This window comes from Hippopotamus amphibius, chromosome 1 (genome assembly GCF_030028045.1).
Source record: "Hippopotamus amphibius kiboko isolate mHipAmp2 chromosome 1, mHipAmp2.hap2, whole genome shotgun sequence".
In the NCBI taxonomy this organism is placed as follows: domain Eukaryota; kingdom Metazoa; phylum Chordata; class Mammalia; order Artiodactyla; family Hippopotamidae; genus Hippopotamus; species Hippopotamus amphibius.
Window position 1 is genome coordinate 63,492,215 of NC_080186.1, and position 19,343 is coordinate 63,511,557.

The 19,343-nt window shown below is 32.5% G+C and overlaps 1 protein-coding gene across 20 annotated transcripts in view; it reads right to left on the bottom strand.

Annotated features, from left to right (window-relative positions):
- The window catches only part of ADGRL2 (adhesion G protein-coupled receptor L2), a 266,132-nt gene that overhangs the window by 50,349 nt on the left and 196,440 nt on the right, over positions 1-19,343 (bottom strand). For all 20 annotated transcript variants that reach the window (XR_009049955.1, XM_057715049.1, XM_057715022.1 and 17 more), the window contains one exon: positions 2,015-2,124. Coding sequence is in view for 19 of the 20 variants with exons in the window: in XM_057715049.1 (XP_057571032.1) it covers positions 2,015-2,124 (110 nt within the window). In the remaining variant the exon portion in view is untranslated. The remainder of the gene's footprint in view (positions 1-2,014; positions 2,125-19,343) is intronic.

The following is a 19,343-nucleotide window of genomic DNA, read 5'->3' on the forward strand; positions in this document are numbered from 1 at the left end:
CAGAAGCATAAAGAAACAAAAGGAGAGGAAAATGGGGAAAAGAGATTGAGGGATACACAGTTCTAAATAGGATCAGAACAATGTAAAAAGATCCTTTGCATTAATTTTAATATTAGTGAAGATCATACAATTTATAGTGTGTCACTACTGTACAGTATATAGGAATTATAATTACTTCTAATTTTTAAGCAAGTAGTTTAAAAAATGCCATAGACTTATTTCTTCCTCGTGCAAACATCTAGAAAGGTAACAGCAAATTAATTACTGGGTTTTTTTTTTTTTAAGGATAAAAACTAAAAAGAACAAATACTTCTCTGGGTATAGCTATTTGCAAGTTTAGTGCACAATGTACAATACTTCTGGAGAACTGAAAAAGTAAAATTTTGAAAGTTAGATGTTCCAGAAGATATCCACATTTTCCTTTCTTAAACAGCGCAAGAAATAACTTAAAAGTCTGAAAATAATATTTTCTTAACACTGTTCTTGATCTATAGACTAGGTTACAGGAACTGGCTCCAGAAAGACACAATTCTTGGCAGCTCTGACTGATTCCACTGTTTGGGAATGGATGCAGTACTCCTTTTCTAATTTGAGGACAGAAACCATGCTAAATTCAACTGAAAATGACTTTATGGAACAAAATTTTGGTTAGCTCAAAAGAATACAATGTTCCTCTAGTGGCACAGGAGAATGATTATGTAAGCCACCAACACTACACCCAGGAGAAACGACATAAAGATCAGTGCACTCAGTAGGCTTCCAATCCTACAAATGGTATAGAAAATACTGAAAACATAAAAAGCATCCATTTCACAGGAACACAGAGCAGGAATGAAAAGAAAAGATAATCTGTGTTTGGCCTTTAACTCATCTCCCCACAAAATGCCAATTTATCAAAACTGCGGGCAGAGAAGAGAGACAGTGCCTTCACAGGATGTGTAAGAATGTATTACAACTGTATTGGACATACTATATCTACCTAAAATTGGCCTTTTGGTTTTAGAGATATTGATAGTTTGAACATATGAATCTATCAGAACTAGCGATCTGGTTTCTGAGGTTCTGGAAAAAGCAATTTCATTATTAGTTTGAGTCCATCTTTTTTTAAGGAGGGAAGTCCTCCTAAAGCAAATCGATAAAATTGCTGCTAAAGAATTTTTAATTCAAATGCCTATGAATTAAGGTGACATGACACATCTATCCAATTTAAAAAGTAAAGACGACAAGAACAATACCAAACAAATTAGCTGATGAAAATTAAGTAATATACTTAATCTTTTTAATTGTCTAAAATGTTTTTTTTCCTATTGAAAATATAGAATACAATTCATAAGTATGAATTCTGAGATTAGGAGGAAAACTACCCCAGAATTACAGTATTAGCTGAAGCTCACTTATGAAGTTTCCAACTGAATTTTAAATATCCTTCTAAAGCATATGACTAAAAATGGATGTTGCAAAATTAAAAATAAGTGCAAGGCTTTGTTACATCTATTTTATTTGGTATTAAGATTTTATCACTGAATCTGGTAAAGGACTGCTCTCTTAAGGACAAGGGACAAAAAAGAAAGCACTTGCCTCAGTTACTGCAATGGTAGCTTTTACCAGGCATAAAGTTACCACAACAGCAGGTAGCCATTCAAGTAGCTCACGATTAAAACCGAAGTCAATTCCTTCTTTAGAAAACTGTGAGCCAAACCAATTTGTCAGCAACTGGTATTGGGCAAAAGTACAGATTTCTATCTGCCCTATTGAATAGCTAATTCAAGTTTGTTTTCTGGAAAAACACTAGCCTTAAAAGCCAAACACTTAAGAACACAGACAGACACTTGGCCAGCATCACACCATGGCTTCCTTCCACACTTCATGAAGCTAATTGGAGGCCCGAGTCTGTTAGTGCTCTGCATGCATAATAGTTCTGTAGGCCATAAACATATGCTTCTTTCACATGTGTTCTCTTTCAGCATCAACAAGAAATGCTGTAGAAAGTGAAAAATACAAACTTCATACTTACTGTAAGGGACACATTCATATTGGACCTCGAGATATTTGTACGTTCCAGGACATGGATCAGGAAATACATCTGACCCAGTAACTACTATGCACTGTGTTCGATTGTTGCACCTGGAAAATAAAACAAATAAAACTTGTGTAACAAAAATATATTTGTTTATTAATAGAGAATGGATCCATATTTTCTTCAAGCAACTAGTACCCTAAATTAAAAAATTCAACTGATATTAAGTTGCTGTAAAGAATTACAAAAGTCCTATTTTCTTTATGTTGTAAAATTTCTGTATCATGGGTCACACTGAATTTTAACTGGAAATAAAAAAATCACTAACAGTTCTCTATTATTTTAGTATACATTTTAATTGGAATTTTTGACATGTTCAACATGTGCTGAAAAAAAAACTTACCTGGATACTCACCATATTTAAGAATTAAAATTGCACTTAAAAATGGTATTAAACCAGAAGAACAGAAGTGAACAAAACACATCCAGTCATAAACTGAATAACCTGAAGTAAATTTTGACAGCATTTTGAAACAAAGGAAGAGACAGGATTTTAAACTTATCCTCTAAATCCAGTTTTGTGTTAAGTGTACAGGCACTTATTATACACTCTTGAATACCAGATAACAAGCTAATAGATCACACCTTCCATGTTATGGCCTACATAAATGATAGACTGCATTTACAGCACTTAGCATAGTGTCTGGTACATATTGAGTGTCTAAGCATTGTGTTACACTTACTATTTTGATATATCAATATACTTATACTATCAATGTGATATGACTATGAATTTGGTTCTTCTAAATTAGTATTCTTTGAAATACAACATTAAAAAGAATGTCACTAACATGATGCCTAGAATGTCCTATTTATTCCTATTGGAAGTATTTTCTTGTTTTTGTGTTGTCATTAATTCATTGTCATTGAGATTATTAGAATTAAGTTAGAATTCTAGGCAAGATGATATTTATTTAAATTCTATGAATTTGTCCAAATGCTCTTGCTATGAGCTATGTAAAGACAAGAACTATTTCCTTTATATTTGACTTGATTACAATCCAATGGAATGTAATATCTGCAGGGTGATTATTGTATTTTCTGCTAGTGTATAAGTTAGGAAGACAAGGCAAGGAGAACAAGAGCATTTTAATAAAATTTACTTAATAATTTGAATACCAGGCATTCTATAGTGCATTAAATAACTAGACTGTAGAATGGCAAATGAATGAAAAAGTAGCCCAGTTTTTATTTTTAGCACAACTAATTCAAGGTGGGTGGAAGGAGAGCTGTGTTAGAGAGGGGTAGGTATGTAAGTCATGCACCTCAGAGCCACTTCAACTCAAACCAGGTTGATTGTTCCCTGAAGAGCAACACGACCTGAAAACTTCTACAGGATCAAACAGGTAAAATTTATACGTCAATGTATAATAAAATGAACTTCCAATGGACATTTTAAATATTAAATTGTAACTAATATTGCTTATACAAATATTAAGCTCATGATAACTTTTATCATGATCTCTAATACTTTAAGCCATATTTTTTAAAAACATACCATATAAAATAATTTTCAAAAGCACAGATAATGTAAACAAGACAGTGTCACATTCTTATGCAACATCATGTTTTATTCCCCTTATTCCGTATTTCTCTTAAATTGGTTCAATCATTTATAGAAATTTGCCAATGGTTCTCCATTTAGTGTAAATGAATTATTTTAACATGAATCACGGAACAAATTTTATATCCTAAAATTTTAAACAGCAGATGGATTTAAGATTTCTCAATAGATCAAGGTCTATCGTTTCAACTAATGTTTCATTTTCTTTATAAATCTTACAGTAACAAGAGTTCATTGCTTCTTTTTAGAGTTTCCTGATCTTAGGTATTCCCAACCACTACCCTGGTCCCCATTAAAAATTAAGACTTTAATTTCCTTGCTTGTACTCATTCATACCTACAAAGATCCTCTCTTTATCTCACCTCACACTTCCAAGAAACTAAGAAATCTAAACTCCTGTGAGTTAGATATCCCTTTCATACACTCCTTCTATATGTATTTCATAGCCACTCAACAAAGCTCTGCCATGTCGTAAATGGTTTTAATATTTATTCATGAAAGAAATCCCGTAAAACAACAATTCCACTTGTGATTAAGCTTTTCATATACTTCATCACCCTTCCCTTCCCACTGGAGCCTCCCTCCCACTAAGCCAGGAACAGGTGAGAGAGAAAAGGGACTGTACTCAAGGTTGAAATAGATCAAGAGCACGAAGGACTTTGGACCAAGGTAAAGAAGGAAGTTGCTCAAAGGATTTGGGAATTTATATCATTTTTTCAAAACTAAAGAACATACTGATGATTTTCCGGGTTTTTTCCCACCATAAAATCAGATGAATAAATATGACTTTAAAATAGGACTTGGGGACTTCTCTGGTGGCGCAGTGGTTAAGAATCCGCTTGCCAATGCAGGGGACAGGGGTTCGATTCCTGGTCCAGGAAGATCCCACATACCGTGGAGCAACTAAACCCATGCGCCACAACTGCTGAGCCCATGCACCACAATTACTGAAGCTCGCATGCCTAGAGCCCAGGCTCCGCAACAAGAGAGGCCACCTCAATGAGAAATACACGCACTGCAACAAAGAGTAGCCCCTGCTCACTGCAACTAGAGAAAGCTTGCATGCCACAATGAAGACGCAACAAAGACTAAATAAATAAATAAATATTTTTTAAAAATTAAATAAATAAAATGGGATTTAAAATATCTTTTAGTCAACGTCACAGTATGTTTGCAGGAAATAGTTCTGTTTTCATTATATTTTGTTTAAAAGAAGACAAACACCATAAAATGAAAAATAATTGCTCGCATTTACTCTTTTTCTGAACAACTCTACATTGGTCACCTGACCACAATTACAAGTTCAAAATTAATGTCAAAAGCAATTATAATAATTTATATCAACCATGTAATTTTTATTTCTTTTAATAATCACATTGTACAATGCATTCACTCTAAGACAGCAAAAAGTATTTACTTTAGGGCTATGTGCTTAAGTAAAATTGAAGGTAAAGAAACAATGGAGTTCCTACAAATATAATTACACAGATTTCTAGACTTCATGGCCTCCCAATGTCAAAAAGGTTCATTTTATATATCAGAAGTGCAAGAAATTAATCTTGAGGAAAAAAAGGTATTTGGGTGCTAAAATAGTAAAGGGTCAGCAAGAAGAGGAACATAAAAGTATAAGAGTATCAGATTTGTATACCAGGATCTTGATTTGTGGGAAAGAACACCTAAAATTTTACAGGACCGAATGATGGAAATAAAAATACAGACTATGTGCATTCCTTTATGAATGAAGTAAGTAGCCTTAAGTTTCCAAATACAAAAAGTGTGAGGAAACAAGGGAAAAGGAAATACCCAATGTGAGCTATTAGTACTTAGAAAAATCCAAAAATTCTTTAACCAATACACTGTTGGTCAGGCTGTAAAACTGTAAACTGCTTTCATTCAAGAGGATAGGGAAAGAGAAAGCAATTAGCCACAGAAGCAAAGTAAAATCCCACCAACTGCTCAGCTTCAAGTTTTCATTCTAATGAAAATAAAAAAGTCACAACTATGCCGAGAAAGGAAAGGCATTCAGTTTTTTGCATTTTCAGCCTTAAGCACAGTTCCCCGCAAGAGTTTCTCCCTCTTCCTTCAGAAAAAAAGATTTATTAGTAAGGGTATGGTTATATTACAATTAAAGTATCAGTATATTTCAGTAATGTGGGTTCATGATGTTAAAAAATTTACACTTTTCTTAAATGAGAAACATAAAAATTCAGTATAAATGAGAACAAGGCAGAAGAGGATAAAAGGTTTTTTTTAAAAATAGGTGGACCTTTATGACTTGAAGGAAATACAATTACTGTTCATTATAAAGAAACACTTCAACTTTTAAATAATTGATTTTATTTTATTTGATGTTTGCAAGGATGCACAGATGAGTTAGGATAGTTTAAGCACTGGTTCACAAAACGTGGTCTTCAGACCAGCAGCCCCAGCATCAACTGGGAACTTGTTAGAAATTCATTCTCAGCTCCCACCGAAGACCAACAGCCTCAGAAACTCTGGAGGCTAGTACCCACAATCTGTGTTTTAACTAGCTCTGCTGATAATTCTGATTTGTGAGGACCACTGGGTTAGAGATAGGTTTAGGTACCTTAGTAAAGAAAAAATTATAGGGACTTCCCTAGTGGTCCAGTGGTTAAGAATCTGCCTTCCAGTGCAGGGGACACAGGTTAAATGCCTGGTCAGGGAACTAAGATCCCACAAGCCAAAGGCAACAAATCCCACATGCCACAACTACTGAGCCCACGTGCCACAACTACAGAGCTGGCACGCCATGACTGGAGAGAAGCCTGCGTGCCGTAACTAGGAGCTAGCACTTTGCAGCAGAGGATCGCACATGCCGCAACAAAGATCCCATGTGCCGCAAGGAAGACCTGATGCAGCCATAAATAAATAGATAAATAAATAAATAAATAAATAAAATTTTTTTAAAGAAAAAGAAGTTATATATTGAAACACATGCTATTGAAACACATACTTTTACTCTATATATCTTAATAAAATACAAGTGAAATAGAAAAGCATTTAGTGATGAATATGATATATACAGCAAGTACATAATACAGCTTACAATGTTAACATATCTTCTTTTGCTAATTTTAACCATAAGAATCAAGGGTTTTAGTTACTCTAATTTTGAGCCAGCAGGCTAGTTATTTATAAATTCCTAACCTGAGGGGTCTCAATAAGTACAATTTCTAAGTACGTGTATACATCGCATGTAAGCCCATTTTCAACAACAGAGGGAAAGTATAATCTTTTCCTAGCTAATGAAAATATCTAACACTAAACAAATCTGGAAATAAAATTCGGAGCAAACTGTAAAAATATACTATGTTCCCTAGAAGGAAGATATCATTAAAAATAACAGAAACCAAAACAAGATCCACTGTAACCATCACAAATTTTTCTATAGTCAACTTTTGACTTATTCAAATACATTTTAATAAAGTGGCTCAGCTATAGGAAAACATTATACAACTGTTTTTAGAAAGAACTCAAGGTGCATAAAGGCAGCCCATGCAAATATTTACTTCTAAGCAATTTCTGGGATATAATGCATGATTTAATACCACCTAGTAAGTAAATGTAAAACTACATACTGCATGTAAAACTGCACTCAGTCTCAAATTCCAAGCATACAATCATTTTTAATATTCTAACCACATTTCCAAATATATCCAAAAGTTGGCATGTATAGATAAAAGGCTAAACATTATTTCACATCACTGCTTTAAAAGCACTATTAAAAAAAATCACCTATATATTATCTCTATACATTATTTTACATTGCAACTTGCTATCATATTAAATATTTTTTCCTCTCACTTTTTAATCTAAAATATATATAGAATGCAACACTATTCCTGAGAATTTCATATGTAACTAAAATAAATCCAATAGCAAATGCCTGGTAACATTATCAAGTTGAAATATCAGAATAAAAGTATTATTTCTGACATTAATGTTCATAAGGCTTACATTTTAATCATAAAACTCATAAACCACACAATACAGAAAATCCTAAATCCTACTTTATAGGCCATAGAGCTATAGAAAAAAAAAATCTGAATTTAAAAATTTCTTTATAAACTCATTCCTGTAAGTCTTTCTAAACGGGAAAAAAAAATTATTCAAAAATAAAGCTAAATGTACATCTCAAAAGCTGAAAAAAATAAAACAAAAAATTTTGGAGATTAATAGTTTATTAATTTACTTCCCATGCACAAAGGAATATCAATATATTTCCTTATTAGCAAAACTTAGAATATGATATTTAAAGTCAGAAATATTGTCTAGGTTTGTGTACAGTATGTAAGAGAAGAATACTTTAAGGAATATCTAATGACTCTCTTAACCATCACAATTACCAGATGGTAAGAAGTTAAAAGTATTATAAATCTATTTTATCTTCCAGATGTAATCAATGTTTTCAGGTTTCAAAATTAAATTTTTAAATATCCACAATATGTTTTGAAATTAAGATAAATGTTGCCAAGAAAAATGTGTAATTGATAAAAATGCATTTTATAAATGTGTATTATCATTAATTTACATACTATATGGAAATTATGTAGAAATTATCATGCACAGATTAAACAGCTGAATTTGACTAAACATTATCTTTTTATTTTGGGGACAGTAGTGCTTCATCATTAATGAAATATTAACAATGCAAACAAACTATTAATATGCTGCTTTTCCTCAATCTTTTAAAGCTGTAAATGTAACAAGGAACAATGCACACGTTACTTATTAAAAGAGAATAAACTGTATGAAAATCACCAGCATAACATATCGTTTGACTCTGTTCAGAAGAAAAATTATTTGCTAATTGGGGAGATTAGTGTTTAAAAGCAGGGGCTTTAGAATAAAAAAAGAATTGGGGTTTTAGTTCCAGCCCTGCTTCTTACTTAACTGTGAGTCCATAAGCAACGTATTAAACCTTTCAACCTTAGCTTTCTCATCTGTAAACCATAATACTTTCTTTAGAAGTTTGTTATTAAGGTTAAATAGGATAACGTAGGCAAACTCTTTGCACAATCCCTGAAAAAACATGAACTACCAACAACAACAAAAACATCAACAATAAGAGTAAATACTCCTTTATATAAAATGGACATAGATTTGCAAACCTTAAAGGGGCAGAACATCTTGTGTTCTTTCAGAGTATTCCCTCTATTTCCTGTATGATTTCCTGCGTACAGCTTTAAAAACAGGCTGAAGTATTCATACAAATTTGTTTCCTTTCCAACTCTAATTGTGAATTGTAGAATGCCCAGCAAATTGCTTTTACTCTTCTTTTGATTATCTTATGCTCATTATTACACTTTACCAAGTGCAAAGTATGGAGATGAGATTCCATGTGTAACCTATCGTGAGAGGTGTTTTAATCAATAGCCTTGTTCTGCTGATTAAGCAGGGGCTTCTGTTTTGGCAAGATAACATTAGTTTCTCCAGTCATGCTCCAAATACCACTGGGAATCTTCAGCAGATCATTAGATATGCTACAATAAAGCTTCGGTACATTCTCTCTTCTTCCTTAAATTACTTCTTCACTGTCCCATCTTTCCCTGTCTTGATGGCACTGCATTATTATTGCATCTCCCCTGAAACCTGCACTACAGCTATGTCTCCAGGCCATAGGATGCCATTTTCAATGGAAGCTTCTGCTTGAAAATAGAAATTAAGAAAATTTCATTATCTCCTGCCAGGGGCCATTATTCACCACAGTTCTAAGGAAGATTAAAAATGCAAAATCTACTGACTTGAACAAATACTCCAGCATTCAACAGAAAAGCTCAGTACATCATGACAGAACTAAAAATTAATGTTTGCTGAAATTTGGAGTCATCCTCTAGAATTAGCCCAATTCTTTATTGAGAATGCATGTTCAGTGAAGATTGCTTCAATAATTTCAATCTTAGTGGCATCTGCTATTTTTTAAATTCAATTATAAAATATTAGCAATAACAGGTCTGTTTCTTTCCTGAGTTACCTTCTATCTTAGTTAAAACTGCTCACTTTTTGGAGATGAAATTAATGCTTTCAAGGTACTAGAGTAACATGTAATGATATTCCTTTCCTAAGCGCCAAATATAAACAGAACATTCACAGAGATACTGTGGAAGAGTTTAAACCACATCTCCATGGGGAACTATATCTTCTAACTGAATAAAACATCTACAGTTGATGTTATAAACCCATTCTCTAATTAATGGACTAAAAATGATATTCACTCTTGAGCCTCAATTACCACATGTCAATAAGTAAATTTTATTCTCCTCAAGTACACAAATTTTTAAAATTTAGAAACATTACCACAGAGGGCAAAAAAGAAAAAGAAAATAAAGAAAAAGGTCACTGTCAACTTATAATTTTTATTGGTGATTGTATGCCCGGCACACAATAGAAATTCAGTAGTTATTTTTGAATGAATGAAATAATGATGAATGGTTAACCTAACTATTGCTGGTTGTAAATAAACACAGTTACTAGAAAATAAATATCAGACATCCAATTCTGCTTCAATCAGCTGTACTTGATTCTCAGAGAATTCTGTCAATTTGGAAGCAGTTTTGTATCATGAAAGCCAATAATACAACACTAAAGAGACAGATCTATTTAAGGGGTGGAAGAAAAAGTACCCTTTAGCTTCCAAATAACGTTTTCATGCACTAACAATTCCAAATGCCCAAGGAACGCAGTACTCTAGGCACTAGAACCCCTGTCTTTTTGAGTTCAAATTTACAACAAATTTTTATACACACAGCAGACTACCTTAAAGTTCTAAATAAATTTGCTGAAAGTAATCAACTAAACTCAGGGGATAAAAAGAAGTTATGCTCCAAGACACAAAGTTACAATCATCCTCACAGATGAAAAGAGGGAAACTTGAATGTTAAATCAAGCCTTTTTAAAAATTGTATAATGAAATCCTCTTATCATCTAAACTTCTATTCTGTAGAGCTAAGGAAGTGGGTCCTGCTTTCTTTAAATATTTATTAATGATGATTTGTGAGCCTAATTGCTAGGTAAACATAACATCAGGAAGCTAAATTATGTGTAATTAATATGGTAAAAAAGAGGTGTTCTAAAGTAATGTTCCCATTTGTCACATAACTATGTTCTCATACTTTATTTAATAATCTGTGTATTGTAGAAGATTTCTATCCATCATATAGTATTTAATTCTTTAGGCATGTTAGGGTATTATACTATAAGCATTACAATATTGTATTATTTAAAGTGTTTTATTTACTTTGGTGTACCACAAAAACTGGCACAGCAATGTAAAGAAATTATATTCCAATAAAGAGCTTCAAAAAATAAATAAATAAATAAAATGTTTTTAAATCCTTAAAGTAAAGCTGAATTAATGAAATAAAATCACTACCTGAATCTCTAAGAAAATATGCTTGAATACTGATACATGCATGGATACATAATTTGGAAAAAATAAATAATATAATTTTATTCTATTGTTTCCTTTATACTGATGTTTTCAAAAATTTGAAATACAGTCCTGATTTTTAAAAAAATTGCAATTGTAATCAAATCTTTGCAACTGTACTTTTTAAAAGTATAGAAAATTTATTATTTAAATAACTATAAGCAAAAATACAAAATATCTGTCTGGATTTTCAATATATAATCACGAATTTATTTGACTGAAAAAGTGTATAGTATGCAACAAATAGAAAGCCAAAAAAATAAGTATCAGGTAACCTACAGCAAATCAACAAAAGTTTGAAATAAAATCCTGTGTAGGCTCATACCCAGAAGGTTGTCAATCTAGTTTTCAGTATGTTGAAAACAGGAATAACATGCAAGCGATACCTTCTATAATCATTTTGTATCAGGAATTAAAACCACAAAATATGCACACTTTAATATTTACAGTTAAATTTGCCTCTTAGAAACTTAAAAAAAAAAAAACTTCAAAAATTCCACATTAATTACTAAATTAAGGATTTTGAAATGGCAATGCTGATTTTTCTAAAAACAGCTTTCTATGTTTTAGAAACCTTCCTTGCAGTTTTTACTGGACCTTGGGGTCAGTTTAATGCAAATTAGGCTGGACTCACTCAGAGCCTTATTAATCCAGTACAAAATCTCTTGTTTGCAGAAATGCACATTCAACATAAATGCACTTGCTTTTATTAGCAAAATAAGACATTTATTTACAATGCATGCCACTGAGACTGTTTCATTCCCAGGGTCATCAGGTCTAACTACTTAATAAAAGGAACAAGATAATTTAAGTGGGGATAAAAACTATAAAATTTTGAAATACTTTAAAAATATTGCTTCTCAGTCCAAAGTCTCAAGACCTCTGCTTTTAATAATTCAAAAAAATTATTATGACCTGTATCAATTAGGAGCAATTATTAGTAAAAATGTTAACTTACTACAGTTTGCACTTGAAGAAACTCTCACATTTTTAACAAGGGAAATGGGAAATCACTATGGGATGCCCTAGTTAGATTAAATTAGCAAGAAACTTGTTACCAGACCATATAAAAGACACAGCATAATAAGACATGACCTTGTAGAGCCTTGGAGCCAATCTGTGATGTTTTTCCTTCCTATAACCCTTGCTAATTATCTGCAAAGTTACAGACCCTTTTGTCGTGCATTATTTTTTTTCAAATTGTGAGGGGATTTTTGGTTTCTAAATATTTAATTAGTCTTGTTATGATATGAGAATTGTTGTACATGCCAAGCATTCTGATTTTCATACTCTATTCCTTCTAATTATCCTCAGACTTAGATGGGCCATCCCAAATCTTTTCCTTTTGTAATTATTTACTTCTTAAAGACCATTCCATGAAGAAATATTTTCACCCTTATGGCTCTTCTTTTCCACAAATGGCTTTTCTGGTCCGTTAATTACCCGCTCAGAGGTTTAGAGTTTGAAATAATGCAAAAAGAACCTGCAACTAAAAGGAGTTTTAGAGGGCAATATTGAGTAAACCAGGTTTTTGTTGTTGCTATTTTAAGTTCACCTTAAAGATAACTCCCTTGGTTTAGATGTGATTTTGACAAACAGGAAAATTATGCCACATTTTTTTTCTGCCTCCCGAGATGTTTCATGGGATGTCATTTAGTCAATATTATAAATCTCCACATATAAAAGAAATGCATCTCTAGCTTAATTGACAGCTAATATAATTTCCTCTTTCACAGACCTCACTTTGATTATAGCACAGCAATGAATGCTGACAGAACTTCCTATGTAATCAAAATGAAAGCATAGAAATAAAATCATAAGACCTTTGGTGGTGTGGCTTTTAAAAATTTATCATCTATGCAAAAGTTAAGACAAAGTACAACTTTTTGTTAAAGTATTTATTCAACTCAGGAAAACTTTTTCGTTTTTTATTAAAATGACTATATTCTAAAGGACTTGGGTTTTTTAATCAAGAGGCAAGAAAGCACTGCTATTCTTTACCCAAAATAAATTCTTTCAGTATGAAATCTTTCATGACTTTTAGTACTATTATTTCATCAAACTTGTTTTTCAGTTAAATGCTTTCTTATTATTACTTTTATTTTACTTTTACTTTAAATTTATTTTCCTCATGCAACTTGTAAATATTTTGGTAGTAAAATATGACAGTTTATAAACAAGTATACAGGAATGCTTTGTGTAAAAGGGGATGCGAAAGTACAAGTGAGAAATGTCTTAAGAGTATGAAGTGAATTAACAAATTAATGTAGGAGGACAGGGAAATACAGAGTTAATGGTCAATGAAGTTAAAACTCACTCAGAAAACAAAATGCTATGCAATTATTCTTTAAGTCATGAATCTTTTTTTGGTTAATTATCTAATATTAACTTCGTGCCTCATAAAAACCACCATCCATATTGTTCTTTCTAATTTAAAAAGATGTATCTGAACTGAATTCTCACAGAAATTACTGTCAGTACACTTCTTGAACGATTTCTTCCTTATACAAAGAGCCACTTGAAGAAACTTGTCTCTGAGGTAGAACATTTTTAGAACCTAGGACACTAGTCTGAGGAACTCCTATTTTCCAACTCACCGTGATGTCCTTTATGCAAGCCTAAGAAGCACACACATTTGCAGGAAGCATCTGCTAAGAAGGAAGTATAGAGAAGACCAACACATAAACTATGCTGGCCAAACAGTATTAAATTCTTCCCCAATTACCTGAACCTGAAGTGATCTTTCTCTCCTTTCTTTATGGCAGTAACTGTCTGCATAATAACTCTGGCAATTAATCAGATTCTGCTTTGTGGCTCTCTTCTATATTTTGCATAAAATTGTTATTTAACTCACCAGGTATTTTCCACGTTTAAAATTAAGCCGTAAACTCCTTACGTTTTTGTTTATATTCTTTTCCAAACACCCCAAAGAGTGCTAGGCACTTCATCCTATCAGGTCTCATACCATGAATGCCTTTAGCTGTTTCTAGGACCCTAGTCTTATCTCTCCAGTTAGATATCGTTAGGCTTCTTTTAAATTCCTTGGAATGCCTGGTCCTATTTAGGGCAAAAAGTGATCACTCAATAAATACTTCCTAAACTGGAATTCTCATTCTTCTATATCTTATTGAGGGTTTTTAAATTGAAGGAACAACTCAAAATATCCTATTGATACATACTATTGTTGTTTCCCTTAATAAAAACTGCAGAAATATCCTATTGATACATACTACTGTTGTTTCCCTTAATAAAAACTGCAGAAACTTTGTACAGGTGTTTACCTAACTGTTCTGTAAGACAAGAGATGGAAAACAATAAAGGCAAAAGGCTGAAATCACAGATTCTTGGGATATTCTTAGCAGTAGAGCAGGTGTGGAAGGCTAAAAACAATCCTTAATGCCCATAATCTGAACATAAATAATCAAATTCATCAGAGAATTATAAAGAGATGGATATTCTGTGGTTCATACACTCTCAAAATTAATGGAGTCTCACCTGACTGGTAAATATGTGGCAAATTTCAATGGCTTACTTCTGATAAAACAGAACTAATCTTTAATCATGACAAAATATTCATAATCTAATCCTTTTATCAAATTGACTATCACTGCAGGAGTCTCATGTGTTTGCACAATTAAAAACCCCATGTTAGCTGTATATAATAAGGCATTACATTTGATGCAAATCCTTTTCTATTGAAATAAGTGCCAAGCTGACAGCAGGAAGTAGCTGATAAGAAAGCAACAAGGCATTGCTGATGGCATTCTCGATAAATGAACACCTACTCATAAGCATTCAGTTTACAGCGTATTACCAAAAGTGCTCCTTTTTAAAAACGCACAGATGAAGGGAAGTGTCCTCTGCTACATCTCAGTCACAAAGGTAAGAAATTATCTAAAATCAGTTAGATAAATGATAGATACATAAATAGACAGAAAGGAAGAAAGGATGGTAGGTAAGAAGGAAATGATAAAATTTTATATCCACCTGCAGTTCTGGTACTAGAAACAGTGATACAAGACATTATCCGCTGCTATATGCTAGTTATATAAATACCTTCAATTTTGAAAGCATAAGTGATACACTAATTACACCACATCTAAACAATATTTAAGCAGAAGAAAATAAACAGGTATGAACTTATATATTACTGTTCTCTGCTATAAAAACAGTGAACTCCTTGTTTTCAGAGTTAATATGAAGGGCTTAAAACCTTAGTGTTATTTTCTATATTGAATTACAGTTAATTTTTAAAATATAATATTTTATAGAACTATTAAAGAATTTTGAGAAATATAAAGAACACAATCTTTGATTGTGCAAGTGCAAGAAGAGAACTCAGAATACCCAAAAGGAAGAAGAAAGTTAGTAAGATGCAACATGGTATACAAAGTTTAAAAGAGCGAGGACAAAAGTTGAATAACTCCTTTAACAGAGTACTCCGTCAACAAACAGTAACATCTTCCCACTTCATGCCACTGCTTATCACTTACCCTTCTCTATCGGGGTTTTTAGAAATTTACTGTGCTGAGAGATTTGGTATCATAGTTATTTCTGTATGTATTTCATCTTCTTCACCAGATTATAATATCTTGGAGGGGTGAGTGTCTGTTTTAAGAATCTTTGAACCACATGCATAACACTGTGCTTTATTCTAAAATGTATTAACTTCATAAACACCAGTCTGTACACTTAAGAACACATATTCTTTATCAGTTGTTCACAAATATCTTTAGAGTGTTTGACACCTTAGCTTGCCCACCATACAACTCAGTAATTATTTGGAGGCATAAATCGGTGAATGAAAGATAAAGATACAATTTTCAGAAGTCAAGCATAGTTCCATAACCATGATATAAACCAAAGTAAAACTTCTCTGATTTACATGGTTTGTAAAAGTTTTTAATAGCTGAAGGTAGAAGGCCTCCATTCCATGTAATACTCTTAGCTTGAATTAGCTTTATATCAGTAGCTTGTCTGGAAAGCTCAGTTCATTGTGACCTATAAAATGTTAGACTCAAGAGCTTTAAATACCACCAACACCGTGTACAGGCTTGGGAGTACAGGGCTGTGTGCTGTGAAGCAGCAACACTGCTCTTCTGAAAGCTAACATGCACTCTCAGGCTACAGATATAAACAGGGTAAGCACATTAAATAATGAATGACCAGGAAAACATCTTTATCACTGCAGATTAAAGATACAATGTATACCTAATGATACTATACACATTAAAATCTATTACTCTATTTTAAGGTTTTTAATGTCATAAAAATTACAGCTAAATATGAGATTATCTTAATTTAATAAACTGTATCTGAAGTTGCACATTTTATAGCTACAGTTATAGAATTATTTTTATTTATAAAAAGTAGTCTAATATTTAAAGTAGTACACTCATACACAACATTACATATTTTATGTTAGAAATAACAGTCATTTATTCAGTATATTTGATACATCATTATCATGAAAAACAAACACTGGAAGATCGTGCTACTGCTCTTATCTTTGACCCTTCAACTTTTCCATTTCAGCAACCTCATTAATGTCAAAATGCCATTAGAATGTCTGCCCACTTTTAAATCTCTTACAGCCTGGGAAAGGCAAAATCTTTTGGGTTCAATCAAGAATGCTTTCTTTTTGTATTCAACTAAAATGCAGAATATCATCACGAAGGTCAGAATTTTACCTTTATTAAAGAAAAAGGACCACATGACAAAGATAAACTTTAGAAAGTAAAATGCCATGTTTTTGACCTGAATTGGGCATTTTAAAATTTGCTTTAAAAGCATTTTAGTTTTTTAATTGTCAGCTTCCTATAATGTATGTAACCAATACCACTGATGGGACTTGTTTTTAAAATTAATATTAGTACCTTCCTTAGGTTCAGTAACACGAGAAGCAGAATTTGAGCCGGGATCTCTGAGAGGCTTATAATGCTCTTCAAACTATCAGCGAAGCCACAAGTGAAGCAGGATTGGGTAGAGTGAGAAGTGTGATTTGGTTGCAAACAAAGGCCCAGCAAATTCCTCAGGGAGGGAGCTCTGAGGTTGGTAGAGCCCTTCAGAGATGTCTCAAAATGAAGCAAAAGATGAGGAGGCCAAGACTTTGTACTCTGGCATTCAATGAGGGCTGCCTCTGGGGAGAATGATTTAAGAATCCCTTCAGCCCATGGCAGTTCCTGGGCAGGGACTCACTGTGAGCCCATCCGCTGGCAGCTCCCTTGGCAGCTAGGGGAAAAAGGGCCTGATCTGAAGGGGGAATCTGGAGGGCGTACCAGCACATCCACTGCAACACTGTAACTGTAAACAGTTTAATGGACTGTTTTCAAAAACAGTTCTTTTAACACCACTTCTCATTTTCATGGTTTTTATTGTATTTTATCTTCTTGTACACACTGACATGTCAATCCTGTTTACTAAGCGATATTCAATGGGTTTCCTATAGAGCAATGAACCTTAACAGGCAGCTTTTAATTGGCCCACATAGGAAACCACATTACTATTAATTCCACAGCTAAAGCATAAAATAAAACCATTGCTTCTCAAACTCTAGAGCAATTAGACCTCTCGGCTATTTGGCTAACTCTGCTTCATGATACCCAATGCAGTTAATTATATTTTTTGATGTTAATAGTCTCTGTCAGTCTCAAGCATAACTTCTCTTTGATGAATATTTAAATTATATTTGAATAAAAATAATCTTGGTTACATTTCATATTCGGTAATCATCACAGCTTAATAAAGGTCTACTTGTCAAGGGTTGAAATAAATGGCAACGCACACATAAAGGTTCTAAATCAACACAACAGATAATAAATCTGTAATTACCATATCTCAATCCAACATACCTGTTTATATACATTTTTAAAAGGTATAGTCTCATTCACATAACAACTCACAGTCAGATTTCAAAAGTTGCTTATAAACAGTCTTTTAAATTATATATACATAATTCCATGAATTAACAATGAGAACATCTTAGGACTGTGTCATAAGATAATTTAATGTATGGAATAAAATTACCAAATTTTAAAATGGCCTAGAAAATTCAGCATTCATTCTCTTTCCTCCTTTTGCTGTACTGTTTTGGAAAGTTCTAAGAGTAATAATAAAAAAAGGCTTTGATTAACTAAAAGACTTTTTGATTATAAATGTATAGATGGTATAGAAATCCACTGAAATCATTACTTACTAATCATTAATGATCTATGAAATCATCATACAGTAATTTAAAAATACTATTTTTCTCCACATAAAGGTTTTAATAGGAGTGGGAGGTCAGGGTGAAGGAAACTTCCAAAACTGGGGAGTTGGGAGAGTGGGAAAAAAGTATAAAAGTAAAGCCCATTAGTATAATTTCTTGAAAGTATGTTTAAACCTCACGTACTTTAAAACTCCCTTGGTTTAGTCTCTATTACAATAGAAAGGTTTTAAACCAAGCATTTATTTAACATAAACTGTGAAATGGGTTTTTCTATCTCAGCTCTTTTATTGAATGAATAAATATTTTATCTACTTAATTAAATTAATAAATTGATTTGTTAAATTTTTAATTTTTCACTCTTTCTTCTCTAAAACCCTAAGTCTTTGGAATATAAAGGAGGCAAATTAAATAAAATTAAAAAAATACAAAGAAATATCCTGAAATGTACACATCAACCTAAGACTGTCCAATGAAACACTGTGCCAATTTCTAGAAAATAACACATTATAACTAAAAATAGTAGGGGTAGATTCAAGTTTTGTAAGGTCTACAGCTTACAACACTTACAGGTACTGCTTTAAGGAAAAAATAGAAAAAAATTACAAGTAGAAACTAAGGTATCAAAGTGAATACTTATTTAGGGAAAGAAAAAAGAAAAAAAGAAAACCACAACAAACACAATTTTTTTAAACCCTATAAGTAACAAAACCTAGAAAGCTAAAAAACATTTTAATAATTTAATTGCCTCCCATTCCTTTACAAAACTTCCCTTAATAATTTTTTCAACATATATCCTAGGATTGCCTCTTCACAATTTCACAGTATCACTTTCTATAATCTTGCTTTTCCTTCAAAACAGCCGATCAAAATTTATTTTTCATTATTGATGGTTTGTATACATTAGGCATGCCCCTATGATGTCACAAGTTCTCATGTGTATTGAAATGTTGCAGCCTGTGTTCCACAAACACAGGTATTCTGACAGATTCTATTTTATATGATACTCATTTAAAGAGAACAGTATGGTGCATTTATAACTGTAAGT